The sequence below is a fragment of the Bos taurus genome, chromosome 26, assembly GCF_002263795.3.
Source record: "Bos taurus isolate L1 Dominette 01449 registration number 42190680 breed Hereford chromosome 26, ARS-UCD2.0, whole genome shotgun sequence".
Taxonomy (NCBI): Eukaryota; Metazoa; Chordata; class Mammalia; order Artiodactyla; family Bovidae; genus Bos; species Bos taurus.
Window position 1 is genome coordinate 15,759,753 of NC_037353.1, and position 27,057 is coordinate 15,786,809.

General features: G+C 40.4%; 1 protein-coding gene across 2 annotated transcripts in view; it reads left to right on the forward strand.

Annotated features, from left to right (window-relative positions):
* Positions 1–27,057, forward strand: part of PLCE1 (phospholipase C epsilon 1) — a 380,365-nt gene that overhangs the window by 289,931 nt on the left and 63,377 nt on the right. For both annotated transcript variants that reach the window (XM_005225543.5, NM_001205852.2), the window contains 7 exon segments: positions 8,171–8,846; positions 16,599–16,766; positions 18,374–18,491; positions 19,075–19,231; positions 22,427–22,552; positions 22,645–22,781; positions 25,073–25,311. In XM_005225543.5, the coding sequence (XP_005225600.2) occupies positions 8,171–8,846; positions 16,599–16,766; positions 18,374–18,491; positions 19,075–19,231; positions 22,427–22,552; positions 22,645–22,781; positions 25,073–25,311 (1,621 nt within the window).

Genomic DNA, 27,057 nt, shown 5'->3' on the forward strand with positions numbered 1-27,057 from the left:
ATCCCCTGGAGGAAGAAATGGCTACTCACTCTATTATTCTTGCCAGATTAATGCCATAGACAGAGGAGCCTGGCGGGCTATAGTCTGTGGGTTCAGAAAGAGACAGAATGGAGCGACTGAGCGTGCATGCACAACATTCAGTTTAAGCTTGTTTATCACTCAAATCCCAGCATGAAACTTGGACACCATCTTTACAAAGAAGCAGTGTTTGTTTGTGTGGCTGTGTTTTAGGATATTGACTTTGCACATACAAACTGGGCCATGATAATATTACTAATATTTGACATGCTATTATTTATCAAGAGCCTACTTTTAAATGAACACTGTTTTAAATACTTTACATATAAATTAGTTAATGCTCACAGCAATTCTATTTTGTTCAAGATCTCACATTTAGCATGGCCAGAATTTAACCTCAGGCAGGCTGGTTTTAAAGTCCTTGCATTATGCAGCTATAATTTAGAAGCTGTCTATGGCTGAGGAAAGTGCTAAATTAATTAAAAGCAAGAATTTGCCAGAAGCAAAGTTAAAACTCTCAATTTTATTACAGAGTACAGCTATAGCAAGTCCTTTGGAAAAGGTGCACCTTTCCAAAAGTCTTACAAAATTAAATTTAGGCTTATCACTTGATGAATCATGTTTATGTAATCCTTTTAACTTTGCAGGAGTAACAAAATGTTATGAAGAAAATTAGTGCCAAGTCGCTTCAGTCATGTTGGACTCTTTGCAACCCTGTGGATTATAGCCCACCAGATTCCTTTGTCCATGGGCTTTCCCAGACAAGAATACTGGAGTGGGTTGCCATGCCCTCCTCCAGGGAATCTTCCTGAGTCTCTTATGTCTCCTCCATTGGCAGATGAGTTCTTTACCGCTAGTGCCACCTGGGAAGCCTGATAAGTAGCCCGCTTTTCCCCTAATATAAGATCTTCAGGGATTTCCCTGGTGGTCCAGTGGCTAACACTACACGCTCCCAGTTCAGGGGGCCCAGGTTCAATCCCTGGTCAGAGAACTAGAGTCCGCATGCTGCATCTTAGAGTCCGAATGCCACATCTGAAAGAGCCCTCATGCCACAGTGAAGATCAAAGGTCCCATGTCCCCAGCTAAGACCCAGTGCAGCCAAGTAAATAAATATTTTAAAAGTAAATATTTTTTAAATGAGTTATATTTTAAAACATATTTTCATCATGGAACATGAGAAAGGTGTTTACCTGTCAGTTTATAGTTTCTAACTGAAGGATGCTTCAGAACCTCTTCAGGGGCTGAATATAAACTTTGCTTCTCTTTTACTTCTTGGTCCTCTCCTTAAGGCATACCACCTAAATTTGACTAGGTAGTTTTTTTTGCCAGTGCCACATCTTTGATGCCACTTGGTTCCTGAGTAACTATTTAAGTCCCACCTAATTTCTTCTTATAAACCCACAGAAACTTGTCTCCTGAGAGAATCAGGCACAGAAGTGCATAAAATTCACTATATAATGTAAGAGACAAAGCTACTGGCTTCCTTCTTAAAGTGATCTTGTTTTATTACAACTGCCAATTTTATCTTGGGCATTAGTTCCTAGAAGACTGCCTTTTAGAGGAATTATTAACACCTAGCATTAGTTCTTTTGTGTCTAAAATAGAACTGATACTAATAAAGATAGTGTCCATTCTCTCCCAGCTTACATCATAGCTGAGCAGTTGAAACAGGCTCCAGAAAAGCCTCATAATTTTTCTTTTCCAGACACGACTTTTCATAATGCCCATAGTTTTTCACTGGAAAATACTTGCTTTAGCTCAGAACTTAAATTAAATGGAATATGGAAAACACCATTTCTCTTGCTAAATTAAAATCAGAAGTCCTATGTCCAAATTAACATATGTTACATTTCATGGGTATTGATACTCTCCAATTGAATCCTCCTTGCTCTTACGGGGGTGGGGGGAGGGGGGGGGACCATCAACAAGCAGTGTGACAGGGAGAATGTGGAAATGGTCCCAGAGAAAGAAAATAAAAAGATTAAAGAACTTGGATGCGGCCCTGAGGAAAGCCCCCTCTAGAGGAACAGCAGGACTGATTTAGCCTGGAGAAAAGGAAGTGGGAAGAAGAGGCAGGATAAGACCTTGATCTTTTTTATGTTTAATTATAGTCATGTGCTTTACTGAGCCAGAGTCTGTGCTGAGTCACTTACCAGTGTTATCTTATTTGAGCTTCACCGTTACTCTCTGATAGTGGGTGTTGTCTTTTTGCCATTAGCAGATGAGTAAAGTGAGGCTCAGAGAGGTTGAGCGATTTGACTAGATCACACAGTGAAGAAGTAGTAGAGTCTAACATTAAACCCAAAGTGACTAGAGGCTGTGCCCCTAACCACCTTGCTACATATATGTATACAAAGGACAGAAGAATTATGTAAGAGAACCTGAGTATTGGCTTCCCATTGTTACTGAGAGAAATTTCAGAGGGATTGTGATAATTTAAACACAAAAGATTTTCTTCCTTTCTCATTCTTCACTTTTTATGGTGAGATGTAATATTAAGAAAAGTGCATTAAAAAGAATGGATTTGCACCTAGAACTCAGATCTTGATTTCTTTTTTTTTTTAATTTTATTTTATTTTTAAACTTTACAATATTGTATTAGTTTGCCAAACATCAAAATGAATCTGCCACAGGTATACCCGTGCTCCCCATCCTGAACCCTCCTCCCTCCTCCCTCCCCATACCCTCCCTCTAGGTCGTCCCAGTGCACCAGCCCCAAGCATCCAGTATCATGCATCGAACCTGGACTGGCAACTCATTTCATACATGCTATTATACATGTTTCAATGCCATTCTCCCAAATCTCCCCACCCTCTCCCTCTCCCACAGAGTCCATAAGACTGATCTATACATCAGTGTCTCTTTTGCTGTCTCGTACACAGGGTTATTGTTACCATCTTTCTAAATTCCATATATATGCGTTAGTATACTGTATTGCTGTTTTTCTTTCTGGCTTACTTCACTCTGTATAATAGGTTCCAGTTTCATCCACCTCATTAGAACTGATTCAAATGTATTCTTTTTAATGGCTGAGTAATACTCCATTGTGTATATGTACCACTGCTTTCTTATCCATTCATCTGCTGATGGACATCTAGGTTGCTTCCATGTCCTGGCTATTATAAACAGTGCTGCGATGAGCATTGGGCTACACGTGTCTCTTTCCCTTCTGGTTTCCTCAGTGTGTATGCCCAGCAGTGGGATTGCTGGATCATAAGGCAGTTCCATTTCCAGTTTTTTAAGGAATCTCCACACTGTTCTCCATAGTGGCTGTACTAGTTTTCATTCCCACCAACAGTGTAAGGGGGTTCCCTTTCCTCCACACCCTCTCCAGCATTTATTGCTTGTAGACTTTTGGATCGCAGCCATTCTGACTGGTGTGAAATGGTACCTCATAGTGGTTTTGATTTGCATTTCTCTGATAATGAGTGATGTTGAGCATCTTTTCATGTGTTTGTTAGCCATCTGTATGTCTTCTTTGGAGAAATGTCTATTTAGTTCTTTGGCCCATCTTTTGATTGGGTCATTTATTTTTCTGGAGTTGAGCTGTAGGAGTAGCTTGTATATTTTTGAGATTAGTTGTTTGTCAGTTGCTTCATTTGCTATTATTTTCTCCCATTCTGAAGGCTGCCTTTTCACATTGCTAATAGTTTCCTTTGATGTGCAGAAGCTTTTAAGTTTAATTAGGTCCCATTTGTTTATTTTTGCTTTTATTTCCAATATTCTGGGAGGTGGGTCATAGAGGATCCTGCTGTGATGTATGTCGGAGAGTGTTTTGCCTATGTTCTCCTCTAGGAGTTTTATAGTTTCTGGTCTTACATTGAGATCTTTAATCCATTTTGAGTTTATTTTTGTGTATGGTGTTAGAAAGTGTTCTAGTTTCATTCTTTTACAAGTGGTTGACCAGATTTCCCAGCACCACTTGTTAAAGAGATTGTCTTTAATCCATTGTATATTGTTGCCTCCTTTGTCAAAGATAAGGTGTCCATATGTGCGTGGATTTATCTCTGGGCTTTCTATTTTGTTCCATTGATCAATATTTCTGTCTTTGTGCCAGTACCATACTGTCTTGATAACTGTGGCTTTGTAATAGAGCCTGAAGTCAGGTAGGGTGATTCCTCCAGTTCCATTCTTCTTTCTCAAGATAGCTTTGGCTATTCGAGGTTTTTTGTATTTCCATACAAATTGTGAAATTATTTGTTCTAGCTCTGTGAAGAATACTGTTGGTAGCTTGATGGGGATTGCATTGAATCTATAAATTGCTTTGGGTAGTATACTCATTTTCACTATATTTATTCTTCCAATCCATGAACATGGTATATTTCTCCATCTATTAGTGTCCTCTTTGATTTCTTTCACCAGTGTTTTATAGTTTTCTATATATAGGTCTTTAGTTTCTTTAGGTAGATATATTCCTAAGTATTTTATTCTTTCCATTGCAATGGTGAATGGAATTGTTTGCTTAATTTCTCTTTCTGTTTTCTCATTATTAGTGTATAGGAATGCAAGGGATTTCTGTGTGTTGATTTTATATCCTGCAACTTTACTATAATCATTGATTAGTTCTAGTAATTTTCCGGTGGAGTCTTTAGGGTTTTCTATGTAGAGGATCATGTCATCTGCAAATAGTGAGAGTTTTACTTCTTCTTTTCCAATTTGGATTCCTTTTATTTGTTTTTCTGCTCTGATTATTGTGGCCAAAACTTCCAAAACTATGTTGAATAGTAATGGTGAAAGTGGGCACCCTTGTCTTGTTCCTGACTTTAGAGGAAATGCTTTCAATTTTTCACCATTGAGGATAATGTTTGCTGTGGGTTTGTCATATATAGCTTTTATTATGTTGAGGTATGTTCCTTCTATTCCTGCTTTCTGGAGAGTTTTTATCATAAATAGATGTTGAATTTTGTCAAAGGCTTTCTCTGCATCTATTGAGATAATCATATGGTTTTTATTTTTCAATTTGTTAATGTGGTGTATTACATTGATTGATTTGCGGATATTGAAGAATCCTTGCATCCCTGGGATAAAGCCCACTTGGTCATGGTGTATGATCTTTTTAATGTGTTGTTGGATTCTGATTCAGATCTTGATTTCTAATAAGTCTTCAGTGAAAGAAAGCAAAGCTCCCTGGAGAGATGACTGCTTCTAGGACTTGGAGCAGGAAATATACAAGATGAGCCTGGAGTATCTTGTGCCAGAAAAAGTAAATAAGTGCTAAGAAAAAAAAATAAATAAATAAAACAATAATGAGGTTATATCAAAGATGCACAAGAGCCAACAGAAAGTTATATTCTGTTGGCCAAAGCTGGAGCAATTTGAGTAACAAAATAAAATAGTATTGGATTATAACCCAAGTAAGTAAGTGAAAATCACTCAGTCGTGTCCGACTCTGCAACCCCATGGACTGTAGCCTGCCAGTCTCCTCTGTCCATGGAATTCTCCAGGCAAGAATACTGGTGTGGGTAGCCGTTCCTTTCTCCAGGGAATCTTCCCAACTTAGGGATCAAACCCAGGTCTCCTGCATTGAAGGCAGATTCTTTACCGTCTGAACTACCAGGGAAGCTTTGATTATAACCCAAAATATTATGTAAATATTCAAAAGTCCATGTATGTAAGTGATAACTAAGCAAACACATGGGGGAGAAGAGACAAATTTCTCATGCAGAATCCCAAATAACTTGTGTGGATACTCTGACCTCGGAGGTACAGCAGACTCACCTTTCCCTATGTGTGGACTGCACACAATGACTTACTTCCAAAGGGGACAATGTATAAGGAGGTTGTTGTTTTTTCTTAAGTAACTTTAAGTGGACACTGTAAAGTGGACACTGACTAGCACTACCTCAGCCAGGTCAGCATCAACAGCCTAAGTCCTGTTGATACTATGTTCCTTGGATAGGATGTGACAAGAACGGCACTTTGCCTCTGTGTTCTTCCTCCCCAGAACCCAGAGCACCAGAATAATTATGAGAAAATTATCAGGCAAATTCTAATTGTTGGTCATTCTACAAAATGCCTGACCACTGTTCCTCAAAACTGTCAAGATCATAAAATCAAGAAAAGTCTGAGAAACCATGACATGAAGAAATACGAAGGTTAAATGTAATATGGGCTCCTGGATGGAATCCTGCAACAGAAAAGGGAAATGGATGAAAAACTAAATAAATCTAAACAAAGTATGTCCTGTGCTGTGCTAAGTCACTCAGTCGTGTCTGACTCTTCGCAACCCCATGGACTGCAGCCCACTAGGCTCCTCTGTCCTTGGGGATTCTCCAGGCAAGAATACTGGAGTGGGTTGCCATGCTCCAGGGGATATTCCCACCCCAGGGTTCTGACTCAGATCTCCCACATTGCAGGTGGATTCTTTACTGTCTGAGCTACCAGGGAAGCCCAAAGGTACACAGAGAAGGGCATCCTTGGGTGGGCTTGAACCACCAATCTTCCAGTTAACAGGCAAAGGCGATAACTCCACTGATCGCGGCATGAAGACTAATACAAATACTAAACAAAGTATAAGACTAATACTAGTACTAAACAAAGACTAATACTAAACAAAGTATGGGCTTTAATAAATAGTAGTGTTTTGTGGTATTGGTTCATGAATTGTGTCAAATACACCACCCTAATGTAAGATGTTATTATAATAGGAAAGAATGGATACGGGGTATGCTGTCTTTGCAATTTCTCTCCTAATCTAAAACTATTCTGAAAAAAATTTTTTTAACTAATGTTTTTTAATAGTTTCAAGTGAGTGCATGTGTAGCTACCACCCATTATCAGTACCCATAAACCCCTTTTTTCCTGTCTCAGTTATGTCACCACCTTTCCCCCTAGAGAAAAATTCACTGCTGTGAACTTTGTGATAATACATTCTTTTTTTCTTTATAATGTCACCACTTTATGCCTCTCTAAACATAGAGTATACTTTTTCCTTTTTGGAAATTTACATTACTGTAATCACACAATATGTATGCCTGTATGTCTTGCTTAAGATTTGTCTGTGTTGTTGCAGGTGGTTAAGCATTGCGTGTTTACTTCCGTGGCTGTGCAGGCTGGTGTTATATGAATACATCACATTTTATCTATATATTTGATGGTTGCTGGATGTTTGGGTGGTTTCCAGTGTGGATTATTTGAAAAGAATCTTCTGATCATTAGATTTGTGAGATCTCTTGTGGATTTCTTGTCTTTCTTAAGAATATCTGTTTATGTGAGGCAAGGAAGAACATTTTGCTGTTTGAAAGCAGGAGTGGAATCTTGCTCGGGGACCAGGATCTAGACTGAGAGTCTGAGAAGCCCAAGGCCGCTTCTCAGACCTTGCCAAGAGGCTGTCAGGTGCCCAAGTGTCTCGAGGTGATGGGAACATCCCTTCCTAGGGATGTATGGACCAGTTCCTCAATTTTACCCACCCCTCTGCTGGTGATGTCTGTACATCAAGCAGTGAAAAGCCTTGACCTTAGTAACAGTTCCTCATGCTTTGAAGAGAATAAGTCTCTCTTAGGCACATTCCTACCAAAGTAGCCAAATGGAAAAAAGAGAGTCAGGCAGACCAAATTCCTGCCTTGAGTAGATCTCTTCCGAGCTGGGTAACCTGGAGCCAGTTACTCACCCCTTCTGAACCTCAGTTTCCCCATAGATTAAAAAAATATGTATACTTAGGGCTGATTCATGTTGATATATCACAGGAACCAACACAACATTATAAAACAATTATCCTTCAATTAAAAAAAAATTTTAAGAATAATAAAACTTACTTTGCAAGTAGGTCATATTAATTGCAAAAATGTATGTATTTAACACAAGAGGAAAGACTAATAAATAATGAAGATTGTTGTTGTTTATATTAAAAATACAATTATATAGTAGTTCCTTTATTCAACCTGCTCCAGTACTCTTGCTTGGAAAATTGCATGGACAGAGGAGCCTGGAGGGTTACAGTCCATGGGGCCTCAAAGCCTATGGTCAGACATGTTGTTAAATATAAGGTTTCAGAATACCACTATATAAAATCACTCTATGACTTTTAGCATTTTATATTTCCTATGCTAATTTGAATTTATAATGAAATTTAAAATGATATCCAGCGTCAGTGAAAGATTTTTGTTGTCCTTCTGATTATAAGACAGATCAAATTTGTAACTCTTTCTATCAGGTTTATAATCGGAGATTTGTTGGATTCTGAAAATGACATCTTTGAGCAGCCCAAAGAGTGGGACTCTCATGGATCGGAGGAGCCACAGAAAGCCTTTGACCATGGGACAGAGCTCATCCCATGGTATGTGCTGTCCATCCAAGCCGATGTGCACCAGTTCCTGTTGCAGGGGGCCACGGTCATCCACTATGATCAGGACACGCACCTCTCTGCCCGCTGCTTCCTCCAGCTTCAGCCTGACAATAGCACCTTGACCTGGATAAAACCCACCACTGCTTCCCCAGCCAGTGCTAAAGCAAAACTTGGTGTGCTCAGTAACACGTCTGAGCCTGGCAAATTCCCGTTACTGGGCAATGCTGGATTAAGTGGCCTGGTGGAGGGGATCTTGGATCTGTTTTCAGCAAAGGCTGTGTACATGGGACACCCTAACATTGATATACACACTGTGTGTGTTCAGAACAAACTGAGTAACATGTCTCTCTCAGAGACTGGCGTGACACTGCTCTACGGGCTGCAGACCACGGACAATAGATTACTGCACTTTGTGGCGCCAAAGCACACAGCTAAAATGCTCTTCAGTGGATTGTTGGAGCTCACGAGAGCTGTGAGGAAGATGAGGAAGTTCCCTGACCAAAGACAGCATTGGCTGCGGAAACAGTACGTCAGCCTCTACCAGGTAAGGGGAAAGGGATGCAGCCTTCCCTGTCTCCTCGGTAGTATAATTCTCCAGATTTATCTTGTGAAAACACACTGGAAAACTAGACCACCAAGGCTCATTTTCCCAGCTCTGTCAACTTTCTGCCTGAGTGATGTTGAACAGCTTTTACTTAACCTCTCTGTGCCTTAGTTTCTTATCTATAAAGTGAGAAAAATAATGATATTATTCATATTGTCCAAAGGATAATTGTGAAGCTTAACTGAGTTAATATGTGTAAAGCCATAATCTAAATTCATACATATAAAGCATAGTGTCTGGCTCAAAGTAGGTCCTATTATTATTTTGTATGAAAATAGTGACTTCTCACATCTGGAAAGAAACAAGTTAATATAAGCATTTTCACTTAAAGTGAAAATGGAAAACGTTGTAATCTGAATGCTTTTATACTAATTAGGGACTAGCTGATGTGTTGGAAATCTTCACTTTGGAAACTGAAATCCTATTTCATCTTCTAATGTGCTCTGTGACTCTCGGAGAGTTATTTAATTTACTGTGTATTGCTGCCAAACTGTTGAACTTGTAAGTTTAAAAGAAACGTTCCCAAATGTGAGATAGTCATAACTAGAGTTCTTCCAAACCTTATTCGTAGTGGCAACAGCCCTTAGGAGACAGCTTAAACTGAGTGAGTATTTTGTTAACCCTAAAGTATCAGGATCCCTGGAAGATCCCCAGAGAAGGAAATGGCAACCCACTCCAATATTTGCCTGGACAATTTCACAGACAGAGGAACCTGGCATGCTGTATAATCCGTGGGGTCACAAAAAGTCAGACACGACTGAGCAACTGAACACACACACACGCATCAGGTACTTTGACACTCCAGCCAAAGGTCCACCAGGACTGGGTTAGATGAGGTGGTGAGAAGAGACACAGGTGTAACTAGAGCCACATGCTTATGGAGGAAGGAGGGCAGAGATTGCTTGGAAATCGAGTCATAAACCCCACTACAAGGTGACACTATTGGTAGGATTGTCAAATGAGTTGTACAGAGTATTCAGTTTTTCTTTGCTATGTTCTTGTGTCTTGAGTGAGTGAAAGTAGCTCAGTTGTGTCCAACTCTTTGAGACCCCATGGACTATACAGTCCATAGAATTCTCTAGGCTAGAATACTGGAGTGGGTAGCCTTTCCCTTCTCCAGGGGATCTTCCCAGCCCAGGGATCGAACCTAGGTCTCCCACATTGCAGGCAGATTCTTTACCAGCTGAGCCACAAGGGAAGCCCTTTTCTATCTTATGGGGGAGAAATTATCTTTTCTAGTGTCACAGAACAAATACCACTGTGACTTAAATTACTCAAAGGATTGATTTTCATGTACTTTTCATAGTTCTAACATGTTTCTGACAATTTAAAACACTTTCTGCTCTGGAATGTTAGTAGAGTCACATGTGTTAGTAGAGTCACATATGTTTCCCCTTTCTCCACATCCATACAGTACTTAATGAGTAGAGATCATATCCTGAAGAACTTAATAAATTCATAAGCACATAGGCCTATATACATGATTATGCTGCACTGCACAAAGCCAGTTTTAGTTAACTCATCTAAAATGGAAACCAAGGGACCTCTCTGGTGGTCCAGTGGCGAAGATGCCTTGTTCCCGATACAGGGGGCCCAGGTTCTATCCCTGGTCAGGGATAGATCCCACATTCCACAACTAAAGATCCCACATGATGCAACTAAGACCCGGCACAGCCAAATAAATAAATATTTTTTGAAATAAAATGGAAACCAAAATGCTTGCTTCCTGTCTACTCCACAGGGAGCTCTCAGTGGTGCCAGCTGCTTGGAACGAAGGTCTCCAGGAGCTATTATGAATATTGGTTTTCAATTACAGTCATTCCTCAGCCTTCTACAGTCGTTAAAAATGCATTCAGTCTGGTCGTGAACCAAAGTCTTTGGGCTCAATTACAGTCACTGTCACAAAACCTAAGTGGTTTATTTGCTCCATTTGTTTCCTTCCCAATCTTACAAAGTAACTGAATTAACATGTAAAGTCTCCTTAGTTTCTCATTGCTAAGTTCACAGTACTGTACTGTGGCTCAGATGGTAAAGAATCTGCCTGCAATGCAGGAGACCCAACTGATCAATGGGTCAGGAAGATCCACTGGAGAAGGGCATGGCTATCCACTCCAGTAGAGGAGCCTGGGGGACTACAGTCCATGGGGTCGCAAAGAGTCGGATACAACTGAGCAATTAACATGCATCACAAAGGTTCTCATTTACCCTGGCAACCTTCAGTTTATGCTGAAGGAGGCACCAGATGAGACCACAAACAATGGATAAGAAGAGGTGCTGCTGGAGCTGAGACAGAGGAAGTGACTTGGAGTTGACTTGGTCTTATGCAGTTGTAACCACAGCTATATCCCTCCATTTCTCTTCACCCCCATCCTTCCACCCCTGTGAGGAACCAAGCTGTCACAGTGTAAGGGCTAAAAGTCTCCATATACCTCAGTCACTTCTGAAAACATAGATGGCATTCCTCCTCAAAACAATGTACTACACCAGCTGCCTAAGACAGACAACAGTCTTAGACACTCAAGATTTCTTTCTTTTTTTTTTAAGTGAAAAAGGTCAACGGACTACTCATTTTTCCATCATAGAGATCAGTTCCCAAATTGTATCAGGGAATATTAAAAAGATGCTAATTTGGCACTTGGAGAACAAAAAGTCAAAGAGGCATCATTCTAAATGCCCCCTGGCTGATTTATAATACAGCTTAGCACATTTAAAGCTCTCAGAAGTCCCAAAGTACAAAAGAAAATTTTAAACGTATCTATAAACTAAAGAAACGTATGGAAGGTCTTGATTTCTTCAAAATTTCTGCCAACAGCCGTATAAGAATATTTCTTTATCCCCAATTTAGGAAGAGCTTATATAGAAAATAATCTTCCTAACATCTGAGTCCTCTTGTATGATGAATGTTTGCACCGTTACTTTCAAATACAGGTATTTTAGTGCTAGTGAATATAAACTAAGCTAATGGAAATAGTAACAAGAGATAAAGCAAAAGATAAGAAAAAATAGTGACTTTTGTTTTTGTTTGTTTGGTTTTTGGGGGGCTCTGCTCTGAGTCTTTGTTTGGGCTTCTCTTATTTCCAAGCACGAGCTCTGGAGCCTGTGAGCTCAGTAGCTGTGGCATGGACTTAGCTCCCCCAAGGCATGTGGGATCTTAGTTCCCTGACCAGGGCTTGAACCTGAGTCCTCTGCATTGAAAGACAGATTCTTAACGATTCTTAACCCCTAGACCACCAGGGAATTCCCAATAGTGATATTTGTAACAAAGCCTAGGAATACAAGAAATTTTTAAAAAGCAAATTGTGCGGAAATTTGATATGGGATGTGGAAGAAAGGTTGGTATCGTGAGCTTTGCCTCAAAGTTATGGGCAAGCTTGAGAACTCATATATTTGGAAAGATCTCTGCAAAGCCAAGGAGGTTATACACAGGATTATCAGTAAATTTCTTTGTAAGCAACAGAAACAGATTCTGGCTATCTCCAAGGAAAAAGTGGGGCATCTATTTAAAGAGTTAGATTGTTTTAAGAGTCTTTAAGGTATCATATGCAAAGATATGCCAAGTTAAAAGTATATGTATTTAAAAAAAATATATGTATTTATTTAGCTCCATGGATCTTAGTTGTGGCACTCAGGATCTTAGATCTTTGTTGCTGCATGCTGGATCCTTAGTCTTGGGCATGCAAAATCTTAGTTACAGCATGTGGGATCTAATTCCCTGACCAGGGCCTGAACCCAGACCCTCCGCAATGGGAGTGTGGAGTCTTAACCACTGGACCACCAGGGAAGTCCCAAAAGTACATGCATATTTTTTAAGGAATCAATTTCCTAATGCTCAATGTTCACATGAACCGTTTTCTAAAACTGAGAATGTACCTTCACTTGCTATAGCCCAAATTTAAAATAGGAGGTACATCTTTCATCCATCCCAAACAAGTTTATTGTTTTGTATAAAACAAAAGGAAGATTCAAAGTACATTTTAGTTCCCAGAAGATCTCCTTTAAAGATTAAACAAAGGCATCCTGCCTTTTACAGGCCTAAAATATTTCCATTAATAATAAAGCTTGGCCCATGTTAAGATGTTCTGAATTTAGAAAAACCAAAGCAGTAGAGGCTGATTCTTTTATATGTACATGGTAATGGGTCTATTAAATTTTATTAAAGATTTTATTTTTTAGAGCATTTTTAGGTTTATTATAAAATTGAAAGGAAAGTACAGAGATTTCCCATAAACCTTCTTTCCCCACACATACATAGCTCCCCCATTATCAACATCACTAACAAGAATGGTAAATTTTTTACAAAGGATCAGTTCAGTTCAGTTCAGTCACTCAGTCGTGTCCAACTCTTTGCGACCCCATGGACTGCAGCACGCCAGGCCTCCCTGTCCATCACTAACTGCCAGAGTTTACTCAATCTCATGTCCATTGAGTCAGTGATGCCATCCAACCATCCCATTCTCTGTCGTCCCTTTCTCCTCCCACGTTCAATCTTTCCCAGCATCAGGGTCTTTTCCAAGGAGTCAGTTCTTCACATCAGTGAAAGTATTGGAGTTTGGCCAAAGTATTGGAGTTTCAGCTTCAGCATCAGTCCTTCCAATGAACGCTCAGGACTGATTTCCTTTAGGATTGACTGGTTGGATCTCCTTGCAGTCCAAGGGACTCTCAAGAGTCTTCTCCAATACCACAGTTTGAAAGCATCAGTTCTTCGGCACTCAGCTTTCTTTATAGTCCAACTCGCACATCCATACATGACTACTGGAAAAACCATAGCCTTGACACATCCTTTTACAAAGGATGAACCTATGTTAACATGTTGTAATTTTCCAAAGTCCATAGTTTACCTTAGAGTTCACTCTTGGTACTGTGCATTCTATGGGCTTGTACAAATATAATATATTGACATATACCCATCACTACAATACCATATGGAGCATTTTTGCTGCCCTAAATATCCTGTGTGCTCTGCCTGTTTGTCTTGCTCCCACTCCATCCCACCCTCTCCTAGTCCCCTGCAACCACTGATCTTTTTATTGTCTCCTTAGTTTTGTCTTTTCCAGCTGTTATATAGTTGGAATCATAGAATATGTAGACTTCTCAGATTGTTTTTTTTCACTTAGTAATATGCATTTAAGTTTTCCCCCATGTCTGCTTGCAGCTCGATAGTTCATTTCTTTTTATTACTGAATGAAATTTCATTGTCTTAGCGAACCGCAGTTTATTTATTCATTCACCGACAAGGATTTCTTGGTTGCTTCCAAGTTTTGGCAATTATGAATGAAGCAAGTATAAATATCCGTGTTCAGGTTTTGGTATAGACACACATTTCCAACTCAATTGGGTAAATATCAAGGAGTGTGACTGCTGAATCATACAGTAAAAGTGTGTTTAGTTTTGTAAGAAACTGACTTCTAAAGTGGCTGTACCATTTTTTATTCCCACCAGCAACAAATGAGAGTTTCTATTGCTCTGCATCCTCACCAGCATTTGGTGTTGTCAGTGTTCTCAATTTTGGCCATTCTAATAGGTGTGCAGTTGTATCTCGTTGTCTTATTTCACATTTCCCTGATGACATATGATGTGGAACATCTTTTCATATGCTTATTTGCCATCTGTGTATATACTTTGGTGAGGTGTCTGTCAAATTCTTTGACCTATTTTTTGATTGAGTCATTTGTTTTCTTATTGTTGAGTTAAAAATTTTTTTTTGTACATTTTGGATAACAGACCTTTTTATCAGACGTTTCTTCTCAAATATTTTCTCCCAGCCTGTGGCTTGTCTTCAAACATTCTTGACCATGTCTTTTGCAGAGAAGAGCTTTTAAATGTTAATGAAGTCGTCTACTCTGTTTAAGCATTAGGTTTAATGTTTAAAGATGTATTAGTTAAAACCCATAGATAAAATTTTACAGGATTTTTTTGTAATCAGAGTGTATTATGCAATAAGGTAGTTAAAAATCAGTTTATGAAACTGCGTCACTTTGCAGTCAGTTTGGTGACTTGTTAGCAGGAGCTCTCTCCAGCAGGTCTGCACCAGGTGGGGTCATCTCCAGCCGTTGTCATTCTTTGTATCACTCCATTCAAGATTCAGTTTCCAGGGGTGGAGGTTTTTTTAACTTTTTATTTTGTATTGGGATATAGCCAATTAGCAAGCAGTGTTGTGACAGTTTCAGGCGAACAGTGAAGGGACTCAGCCATACATATACATGTATCCATCCTCTCCCAAACTCCCCTCCCATTCAGGCTGCCTCATAACACTGAGCTGTACTATAGGACCTTGTCGATTATTATTCATTTTAAATATAGTAGTGTGTACATGTCAGGGATGGTGAGTTTGATTGGCTTATTTGGGTCCTATACCAACCATTGGTCAAGGGAGGATGTTCCCCATTGATTGATAGACCAAGACTGTATCCAGGGACAAGAGATAAAGTAAAATTGTGTATGGTTAAAGAAAAGAAAATGACCCACAGACAGGCATAAATCACAGATATTCAGGACAGAAGGTCACCAAAAGGTTTCATCACATATCATTCAAAAGATCACCAAGTATCCAATTCACTAAGCATCCTGGGATCCATAACGGGATTCAGGAAGTAGGAGGTCACAACTCAAGTCATCAAATCAGATAGTCATTGAACATTAAAAACAAGCACAGACATGAAGGAGCAAACACACACACCCATGCATACACGCGCGCGCAAAAAGTCACTTTATTATTTGCATGTTATCTACAACAAAGCCAAAGTCTATTTATAAGCACTTCTTAGCATTTGCAAAGGAGGACTAACCTTAAAAGCTTATGGAAAGTAAAGATAGTAAATAGAAATAGATTTAAAAGATGTTTTTTCTACAACTTGTGAAATATCAATATTGTCTTTAATTCATATGTGACTTTTTGTAGTTTTATTAACTTTGCTGACTTATAAGGAGAATTGTTGAACTCTGTTTAATTACTCAATCCCTTCTGATACTCAGTGCATGTAACACAGAGCTGCCTTTCAAGAAGCAGCTATTGTAAGCCATCATATGCCCACTGAGCATATTTTCACTGCTCAAGGCATCATAATATGAGTCCCCTGGGCTCTGTGTCCTTGGATACCAGTCACTGAGGAAAATGGCAGCTCAACTACTTGAGGTGCCCCCAAGCCCTTCAAAATGAATTTCATGTACTCCACCTACTCTGACTTCAAGTCAGACTGTCCCAAGCATCAAGCTAGGTGAAAATATAGCTAGAGTGATTAAATAACAAATAGAACTTTATTTTACTTCAATAGAGTCATACACACATATACACCCTCCAAGTCCTTCAAAGCCCAGATTTAGGAAGTACATCTTAATGAATTTGCCTGCAGTGATAATGCTGAAACATAACTTCTGTAAGTGGAAAGGGAATTTTTTTTGTTAATCCCAATTGAACGTGGCTGTATTAAAGCACAACACTGGAACTCCGCAGGATGTGATAAAGCACAACACTGGAACTCAGCTGGATGTGACCAGGACCACAGAGGACTTGATGAAGTCCCCAACAGAGAGTCTGGACAGTTAGAAAACAGAGCCACTTGGGTGGCCAGATCATTATTCTTTGGTGACAGCCTGTGCTCCTCTGCCTCTGGGAATTTCCTGAAAGCCTTTGATACATTTACTCCCCCTTTACTCATTCTTCCCTCATGGGTTCACAGTGTGTCTCTTTTACAGGAGGATGGACGATATGAAGGCCCAACTTTGGCTCAAGCTGTAGAGCTGTTTGGTGGCAGACGATGGAGTACTCGAAACCCCAGCCCTGGGACATCAGCAAAGAGCGCTGAGAAGCCCAACACCTTGAGTATAAGCAACACCAAGAAAAAGAAGAAAATCCTTATGAGGGTAGAGTGTTACTTGTTTATTAAGCATCCAACCCAGTCATCTGGGACCACTGTATAATCTACATAACCATAAACTATTTTAGGTCATTTGGATTGGGGACAGGGTGAGATGTAAAACAAATAAAATACAAGAGCTTACCAAGTGCCCACTGGATGCCAAGCCCAGTACTAGGAACTGAGTCATCATCAGCAAAAAGTCAGGGCCCACAGAGGGACACAGAGATGCTAACAAACAGTGAGATCTGAGTAAGAGTCATTGTCACGCTGTCTGCAAAGTGCTGTGGGAGTAGAGAGAGGGAAAATAGAAGACTGGGAGTTAGGCAGGGATGGCTCCACAGAGAAGGTGAGAGGTGGGTCTTAAAGGACATATAGGATTCACCAGGCAGACAGTGCAGGGGAACGTCTCTCTGGCACAGGGGGCCCTGAGTTCAGGTTTCAGGTTGGAGCATGGGCTCTGTGGTGGGCAAAGAAAGGATAGTAAGGAACAAGGATCATATTAGGAAGGTCTTGGAGGGTCAAAAGGCTAGACCTCAATTTAAAATATATTAACAAGAGAAGCAAGTGTCCATCCGCCAATGAAGGATAAAGAAAAGGTAACATGTACATACAATGGGGATAAAAAGAGGGAAATCCTGTCATGTGTCATGTGTCAAGGTCAACGTGGATGACCTTGAGGACATTATCCTACGTGAAAGAAGTCAGTCACAAAAGGACAAATACTGCATGATTCCAGTTACAGGTATGAGATACCTAGAGTGGTCCAACTCTTAGAAACAGAAAATAGAATGGTGGTTGCCAGGGACTAAGGTGAAGGGGAAAGGGGGAGTTGTTTAATGAGTATAGAGTATCAGTTTTGCAAAAGTGAGAAAGTTCTAGAAATGTCTTGCACAACAAGATACAAATAGTTAGCACTACTTTCTCTATGGTAGACTTAAAAATGATCATGTGTGTGTTAGTTGCTCAGTTGTATCTGACTCTTTGCAAACCCATGGACTGTAGCCTGCCAGACTCCTCTGTCCATGGGATTCTCCAGGCAAGAATACTGGAATGGGTTGCCAGTTCCTTCTCCAGGTATTCTTCCTGACCGAGGGATTGAACCCAGGTCTCCCAGATTGCAGGCAGCTTCTTTACCATCTGAGCCACAAGGGAAGCATTAAAAATGGTTAAGATGGTAAATTTTGTGTTTTGTTTTATAGCATGATATATATATATATATAATATATTGCTCTATATTATATATTACATTATTTATATTATCACTATAGTGCAATACATTTTCTTCATGGTTAACTGGGAGAAGGTTCCCTCTTTGCACTTGGGAGGCTGTTGATGCCTAGGTTGAACCTTATCTGCTTCATAATTCTGTCTCTGCACAGACTCCAGGGACCTCATGCCTTCTCGTGTCACCCTTTCCCCCAAGGAGTGCTGCATTATCATGAAGAACACACGGGATAAACAGAACAGGGAACACTTGGTCAGCCTTCACATAGGTCTTTACTGGTTTCACCAGGGGGCGGTGGGACTGATGGTGGATCAGTGAAAAAATAGAGACCTACCTGAGCTAGGCAGTGATGGGAAAGATAAGCACGGTGAGTCTTCTGTTCCCAGGGTGAGAGTGGAGAGGTGACGGATGATGAGATGGCCACCCGCAAGGCCAGAACACACAAAGAGAGCCGGAGCCGGAGTGGCTCTGATCCTCAAGATGTCAACGAACAAGAAGAATCAGGTAAAGCGGTATCTTCATACCTAAGGGTTTTTTAAATGGGAAAACGTGCATTTGGTTTTAAACTGAGATTTAAGTATCACAGGCCTTCTTAACTAAACTCTTATTAAATATACTTACCTTTGTTTTTAACTGAACGATGGAACCCAAAAGGTATTTCTGCAAACACAAGTTTGCAACCGTAAGTTGTACTTAGAAGAAAATACTAACTAGTTAACTTGCCCTTATTGACAAGGAATATTAGATTTGAAAGATACGATCAAATCACTGGATTAGACCAGTGATTCTTACCTCCTGGCTGGATATTAGAGCTTTTTAAAGACTCTCTGCATGCTCTAGCCACACCCCAGCCCAACCGATCCAGACTCTGTCTGTGTGAGTCCAGGATATCTATGCACCAAGTTCCCCAGATGATTCTGATGTGTAGCCAGGACTGAGAACTCACCAGAATATTTTAATGCTTCTTAGACAGTAATTGCCTGTATAGATTGATTTCCTCAGACATTCGGAAGCATCTTTTCTATCTGATTTCTGGGGGAAAGTATAATCAGAGTCATTGTCTCTTTTCTGTCTTCCACTCTCACAGAGGCAAATGCCATCATGAACCCTCCCAACCCTCTCCCTTCCAGAAGAGCCCACTCCTTGACCACGACTGGGCCCCCTACCTTGGCTGCCGGGACAGCATCTCCCATCAGGCCAGTGTCCTCTCCTGTGCTGCCTGCTTCCAACAGGAGCCCAACCAGGTGGGGCCTTAACATGACAAAAAGAAGGGCCCTTTACACCATGCAGGTTGTGTAGAAGGGCATCCTCCTCCAGCGCTCTGTCGAAAGATGGTCTCTAACAATCACTTTAAAATGGAAAACCCCCCAATTTTAAAAGCTATTAATTTTCTTGACTGCATTTTCCTACTTTCTCACATTACTACTATACACACTACTTTGTGACCCCATAGACTGTAGCCCATCAGGCTCCTCTGTCCATGGAATTCTCCAGGCAAGAATACTGGAGTGGGTAGCCATTTCCTTCTTCAGGGGTCTTCCCAACCCAGGGATTGAACCCAGGTCTTCTGCTTTGCTGGCAGATTCTTTACCATCTGAGCCACCAGGGAAGCTCCTCACTTTACTATAATGGCTTCTAATTTTTTTTGACAAAGCAATCCTTCAAAGGCCAGTAACAGTAACAAAACCTGAGCTGCCAGTCTCTAAATCTTCACTGTCTGATCTAGCAGCCACCAGCCACAGGAAAGGACTCCCCCAGTGATGCAGCGCTAAAGAATCTGCCTACATAATGGGAGCCACAGGATCCCTGGGTCAAGAAGATCCCTTGGAGGAGGGTGCAGCAGCCCACTCCAGTATTCTTGCCTGGAGAATCCCATGGACAGAGGAGCCTGGCAGGCTGCAGTCCATAGGGTCACAGAGTCAGACATGACTGAAATTACTTAGCACAGCACAGCAGCCACAAGAAAACAAAGCAAACAAAAAAAGTGAGCTGGCTATTTAAATTCAAATTTAATTAAAATAAAATTTCAGATTCAGTTCCTCAGTCACACCAGCCACATTAAAAGTGTTGCATGGCTACCACTGACCGCTGGCTACTGTATGTACTAAACAGTGCAGATAAAGACCATTTCTGTCATTGCAGAAAGTTCTATTGGATAGCACTGCTCTAAATGAAGAACACATGTTTTAATGTAAGCAATTTGATCCTCTGCTAATGGGTGAAATATATTTAACACTCTTCTCATGTATAAGGTGTACATGTCTGGAGAAATGAATGTCTTACAACCAGTTGGAGAGGTTTAGATATAATCCTAAAGCTGATATTATTGTAAATAATTTTTTAAGGTCCATGCCAATTAAAGATTTGAAACAACAGCCACCCTCTTAAAAAAATATATTAAAATGAAAGTCTTTCAGAGGAATCAGAATGCCATACCATCTCCCTCAGCCCCATACTAAAGTTTAAGATATGTTGAGATTCCAGACAGAACCATGATTTAAAAAAAAAAAAAGACATTTTATACTTTGTCAGAGAAGTGGGAGGAGGAAATGGGTCTGTACAGGTACTGGTTTAGAGACATTTTTATACACACACACTTAACACATGCATCACCCCCTCTTTTCTCCTTCTCTTCGTCCCCACATCTCCCTCCTCCCCATGTCTCTTTTTCTCTTTCCTTGCCTCTCTGTCTCTCTGGGTCTCTCTCTCTGTACCTCTCTCTTTCTCTGGGTCTCTCTCTCTCTGTACCTCTCTCTTTCTCTCTCTCTTGATAGCTTGCTATAGATAAAAACCCTACAGTAAATCCTCTTTTAAAGGGAAGCATCCTTTCACGGTGTGAATAATGAATGTAATTTCTGCATATGGCTTAACTGGGTCACAGGTACCTGAAAACTCTTTTTACCACTTTTGCAAGGTTTGTAGGTTTGTAACAAAATTAAAGATACAAAGAATCAGAATTCTTTGCATTATATTTCAGCCTAACCAGTATCCTGGGAAAATAAAACAGCCGCATAACTACAGTTAAGTGGCCTTTCCCTTTATTTCAATCACTCGTAAGCAGGAAAAGGAAAGACAAAGTCAACGAGGAAAATGTTTTCAAAGAGGTCAAAGCAGAGAGACTACCGTGCCAGATGGAAAATCAGAGGACCCTGCCATAGGAGGACAGTGGGGCCAGTAAGAGAAGACAAGGCGGGAGAAGAGAAGTCAGCCTGAATACTCTTCAAGAAGAAAGCAAGATTGAGCCCTAGGAAGGAACCGAATAGAAGAATAGAGGTTCCTAAAGTTAGAGGGAGTTGGGTGCCTACAGACAGTGGCTGGTCGGGGAACCAGAGGAAGACAGGAGTGAAACATACATGTTTAAATTCAAATGAAAAACCACTTCGTTATCAGACCTTGGTCCTCTTCTTCAAGCTCTCCCCTCTGTTTCCCACACCATACTGGGGAAACAACCCAGGCCTGCAAAGTATAATACCATAAATCTATCCATTTGTAATACTCTTCCACTAATGGAGGTGACCTTCAGATGTCAACACAAAATAATTTTCCATAAATAAACACTGTTGAAAGGATCAAGGTCAAGCTAGCTATTCATTACAATATTCTCTCTATTTTCCTATATATTTGAAATATTTTAAAAATGAAAAACTAAGGACAAAACCAAAAAATGAAAAAAAAAAGATGATTTGACCAAAAACCAGCCAAAACATTTCTCATACTCTCCTCTCAAGGAACCAGCATAGGAAATAAAAAAATATTGTGAAAGCGCTAGACTGAATTTTTGACCCAGATGACTGATATTTTTATATTAAATAGATACAGCCTTGGCAGGTGCAAATATAATTCTAGGCAAGAGTTGGCTTCTTTCCACCCTTAATATTTTTGTGATTCACATTTTCCATTAGCATTAAAAACCCTTCCTTGTTTTCATCTAAAAACTGGTTAAGAAAGGAGAAAGGGAAGACATTGATACATTCAAGATTTTCTTCTTAAATGTGTTTCTATGGTTTAAAATATATGAAAACACATGAATAATTTTCCATAAGTTATAATTGCACAATGTGGGGCTCTTTTTTAAAATGACTTTTCCTCAAAACCACTGAATTTATGGTTTTTTTCCCCCTCTCATTGACCTGTGGTTTCAAAGACCTGTTTTGATTTGTAGAAGAATATTAACTCAGCTTTGTGCCCTTATTAAATAGGCTGTAAACATGAAGTGGTTTCAATATATAATGTTTTATTTCCTCTGATGCAATATAGATGAATTTGGAGAGAAATGAAAAGGTGTAATAATTAAAGCAATGCTTAGAAAGAAAAGAGCCTAAACTTCAGTGACTCACTGTCCATCGTTCTGTTCACGTTGCTAATCCGAGAACATCTCTTAGGGCAGAGTGACAGAACTGGTCCCAGTTCTGCCCATCAAGGCCGTGTCTTTGTTGCAGTGCTTGGAACAGCAGCAGCGGCTGGCCAGGGAAGATCAAAGGAGGGATGCAGGGCTTTCAGAGCTTCATGGTTTCAGACAGCAGCATGAGTTTCGTGGAATTTGTTGAGCTGTTCAAGTCATTCAGGTATGGGCGGCTTTCTTTTCAGCCTTTCCTCCTCTTACCCTTCCCTTGTTAAAACGAAGCTAAAGATGAGGTGTTCTCCATCCTGTGCCCAGTGTGAGGAGCCGCAAGGACCTGAAGGACCTCTTTGACATCTACGCCGTACCCTGTGACCGAGCTGGCTCTGAGGCAGCCCCCCTCTATACCAACCTGACCATTGACGAAAATATCAGCGGTCTTCAGCCTGACCTAGGTTTGTGTGACAATTTAATATTTCCTTTTGAGACCTTTCTACCTAAAAATAGTTAGAGACCCAGTCATGCAAACCTTCAGCCTGTCCCACATGGCACACTACTCCCAGGAGCATGGTGAAATGCTTAGAGAATCATTTCTCTAATGGGAGTGTCATGGGGATGGTATTGTTAGCATTTTGGACTAGGAAGTTCATCATTGTATGGGTCTGTCCATAGAGTCTAGAATATATTTAACCAGTAGAGCCTTCCAGTCATTCTGACAACTAAAAACCCTTTCCCACTTATTTCCAAATGTCCACGAAGTTTGTGGCATGTCCCAGTTGGGAACTGCCAGTTTCTTCCCTACCTCCAGGGGGGTGGGTGCTCCACCCAGCGTTGGGAGCTGTCTGCCCTTTGACAGGAGGGTCTTCCCTGACTTCAGCAAAGTACTCCTGCCTGAACATTCAGGACATTTTTCCTAATGCGTAAACCAGCATCTCTATTCCTTGATCCCATTCACTGCCACCACCTTTACCATCACCACCCATGTATTTTAGGCCTATTATTTTTCTCTTCTGTTCTTGCTGGAAACCATAAACCTTTCTAAAAAGCAAAAAACAAAATGAACATAGTCCTCTTTCCTGCATTTTCTTTTTTAATTATTTAAAAACATATTGTCCTTAAGCTAAGAATACTAACCTTTTTCAGCCTTACTTATAAATGTACATAACTGTAGATTTGTCAAGTAGTTATAGTTTTCAAAAAAATAATAGACTGTTTTTTTTAGGACAGTTAAGTTTACAGAAAAATGAGCAGAGTACAGAGAGTTTCTGTATGCTCTGCCTGCATACATACAGTTCCCCCCTTAGTAATTTTTTGCATTAGTGTAGTATATTTGTTCGCGAAGAGTCAGAAACGACTGAGCGACTTCCCTTTCACTTTTCACTTTCATGCATTGGAGAAGGAAATGGCAACCCACTCCAGTAGTTCTTGCCTGGAGAATCTCAGGGATGGGAGCCTGGTGGGCTGCCGTCTATGGGGTCACACAGAGTCGGACACGACTGAAGCGACTTAGCAGCAGCAGCAGTATATTTGTTGAGCCAATATTGATATATTTGAAGTCCATAATTTACATTAATGTTCACTGTCTGTATTTTCTATGGGTTTTCACAGAAGTATAATGACATGTATTTGCCATTACAATAGTATACAGAATAAATAGTTCCACTGTCCTAAAGACCCGCTGTGCTCCGTCTTGTCATTCTCCTACTCTCCTCTGAACCCCTGGCAAATACTGATCTTTTTCCTGTCTCCATAGCTTTGTTTTCCCCAGAATGTCATATAGTTGGGATCGTATAGTATGTATGTGGCCTTTTCAGACTAGCTCCTTTTGCTGGGCAATATGTGTTTAAGGTTTCTTGATGTCTTCTCGTGGTTTGACAGCTCATTTCTTTATATTGCTGAGTAATATTTTGTTATGTGTATGCTTGGCCATTCATCTATTGAAAGACATCTTGGTTGCTTCTAAGTTTTAGCAATTATGTAGAAAGCTGCTGTAAATATTTGGTATGTGGGTGTTTTTGTGGACATAAGTTTTCAACTCACTTGGGTAAACACCTAGGACTGGAGTTGCTGGATCCTATGGTGAGCCTATATTTAGCTCTGCAAGAAACTGACTCACTGTTCTCCATGGTGGTTAGAGTGAAAATGACCGCCCATACCAAAGTGGGTGCAAATGTGGAGCAACTAGGGCATTGCTGAGGGGAGGGTAAAACAGTACAGCCAGCTCAGAAGAGAATTTGGCTGTTTCTTACAAACTAGAATGTACTCTTACCGTATAATCCAGCAACTGTACTCCCTGGTATTTACCCAGCTGAGCTGAAAACATATGTTCACACAGGCACCTGCACAGTTTACAGTTACACTTTTGAAGTACATAAAAACTGTAATCTTAAGGGTACGTCTTCCATGCATGCTCAGTCATAGAAGTGGTTATTCTCAAAAACCAAAGTCTGAATTCAGCCTAAAGTCCCCGACCGAATTTACATGTTTGCATCTGATACTGAAGTTTATGGGCTTTTAGGATCATTGACCTAGCTCTCTTCATTTCTTTTATTTATTCACTAATTCATTTTTTTATCCCTTCAACTATGTGAAGCCAGGAAGAAGCACTGAGCTTGATGGCTTGTTTAGACAGATTAGTGAAGAGTTACTACAGCTTAATAGTTCCACAACACCATTATCTCCAAAACGGGCTTTATGAAAGATGCTGGCTAGCCTGTCCATGTTCTGTTCGGTGGTTCTGTTTCAGATTTGTTGACCAGAAATGTCTCAGATTTGGGATTATTCATCAAGACTAAACAGCAGCTGTCTGACAACCAGAGGCAGATATCTGATGCCATTGCTGCTGCCAGTATTGTGACAAATGGCACCGGGGTGGAGAGCACATCTCTGGGTGTGTTTGGAGTTGGTATCCTCCAGCTCAATGACTTCCTAGTGAATTGCCAAGGAGAACACTATACTTATGATGAAATCCTCAGCATTATCCAGGTTTGTATCTTTTTTGCATGCAAGCACATGTGTAAGGCTTCTAACTATTCTAATTATTTTCTGCTGAACATTTACTCTTTTTATACTTCTTTCCAATGCCTTTGAAGTCTGGGGGAGAAATAGAAGGTTTTTTTTTTTTTTAAATACCAAATATGTAAGTGTTCTTATTTAACATACAGTTAACATAGGTCCTAAACCTTTTTCTTTTGCTGTTGTTTAGTTGCTAAGTCATGTCCGACTCTTTTTCGATCCCATGGACTACATAGCCCACCAGGCTCCTCTGTCCATTGGTGCTTCCCTGGTGGCTCAGAGGTAAAGAATCCGCCTGCCAGTGCAGGAGACTCATCTTTGATCCCTGATTTGGGAAGATTCTCTGGAGAAGGAAATGGTAACCCACTCCAGTTTTCTTGCCTGGGAAATCCCACAGATAGAAGAGCCTGGCGGGCTACACTCCGTGGCGCTGCAATAGTCAGATAAAACTTAGTGACTAAACACCAAGTCTTCTCTTACCCAGTGGCTACTGTAAAGAATCAGTACATGATTGTTTTTTGTTGTTCCAGCACATGCAATGGGATTGGTAGTTAGGTCATCAGCTATTTTGATTGTCTAACAAATGTTTATCAGCTTCTACTCTGGGCCTGGAAATACAGTAGTTAAGAGGATCAAGTTCCAACCTTCATAGCAGTTTACATTCTAGTGGGTGAGACAAACTATAAATGAATAAATATATCATGTGATTTCAGGTAATAATGGACTCTGATAAAAGACTGAGCAGAGTAAGGGAATGGAGGGCTGAGAGGAGTAAGCCAAGGCCCCTTGAGGGAGGTGACACTTGGGCTGAGCCCTGAATGATTAAGCTTTGTGAGGGTCTAAGGAGACAGCTTTCCAGACAGAGAGTAGCAAGCAGAAGCCAGCTTGGAGTTTGTGAGGAATAACAAAAGCCAGAGGGACCATAGCAGACTTGATTTCAGACAGGTGGGCAGGGGCCAAACCATCCAGGCATCTTAGGCCATGATAAGGAGTCCATGTGAGATGGGATGCTATTGGAATTTTTGAGCAGGGGAAGAAGATGATTTAAGTTTCTAAGAGGTCACTCTGGCCCCACTGGCGTATAAACTGTGCTAGGGAAGGAATGAAGGCCAGAGAAACTGGGAAGGAAGCTGTCACTGTAACCCAGAGGAAGTGGTCATGGCCTCCTCTAGGGGATGAGAGAAGAGAGGGGGCCAGATGGTTCACTGTGGCTGCGCCACATGCAACAGAATTAATCTAGGCTTTTAGCCTCCCTTGTCAATTGATTAGGAATCAGTGGATTAGCTGGCCAGCGACTGGACTTGATCACTGGCAATGCTAAAAATGTAAGATTATGGTCACATTGAGTATGCACTAAGTTCTGATGGAGCGTGAACACTGTCCTGAGTGGATCTTCACGTTTCACCTCCCACCAACTCTGTAGTAGCTGCTGTTCTGATCCCCATCTTTACCTGGATAAACTGATACTGTTTGTTTCCATATAAATCAGCTTTATTCTTTTCTCCTTCTCTTTTTTTCCCCTCTTAAATAAATATGCTTCCTATAATAAACTCACACATAATAAATGTTTTCTTTTGGACTGAAAAACTACATTTTACCACTCCATGACTAAATTAGTCCAAATATTTGGTTTAGATATTTCCTGATGAAAACAGAACAGTTTTAAAAAATGATGTGGTGGTTTTTTCCCCTTTAGTTTCCTTTACCTAAATAACA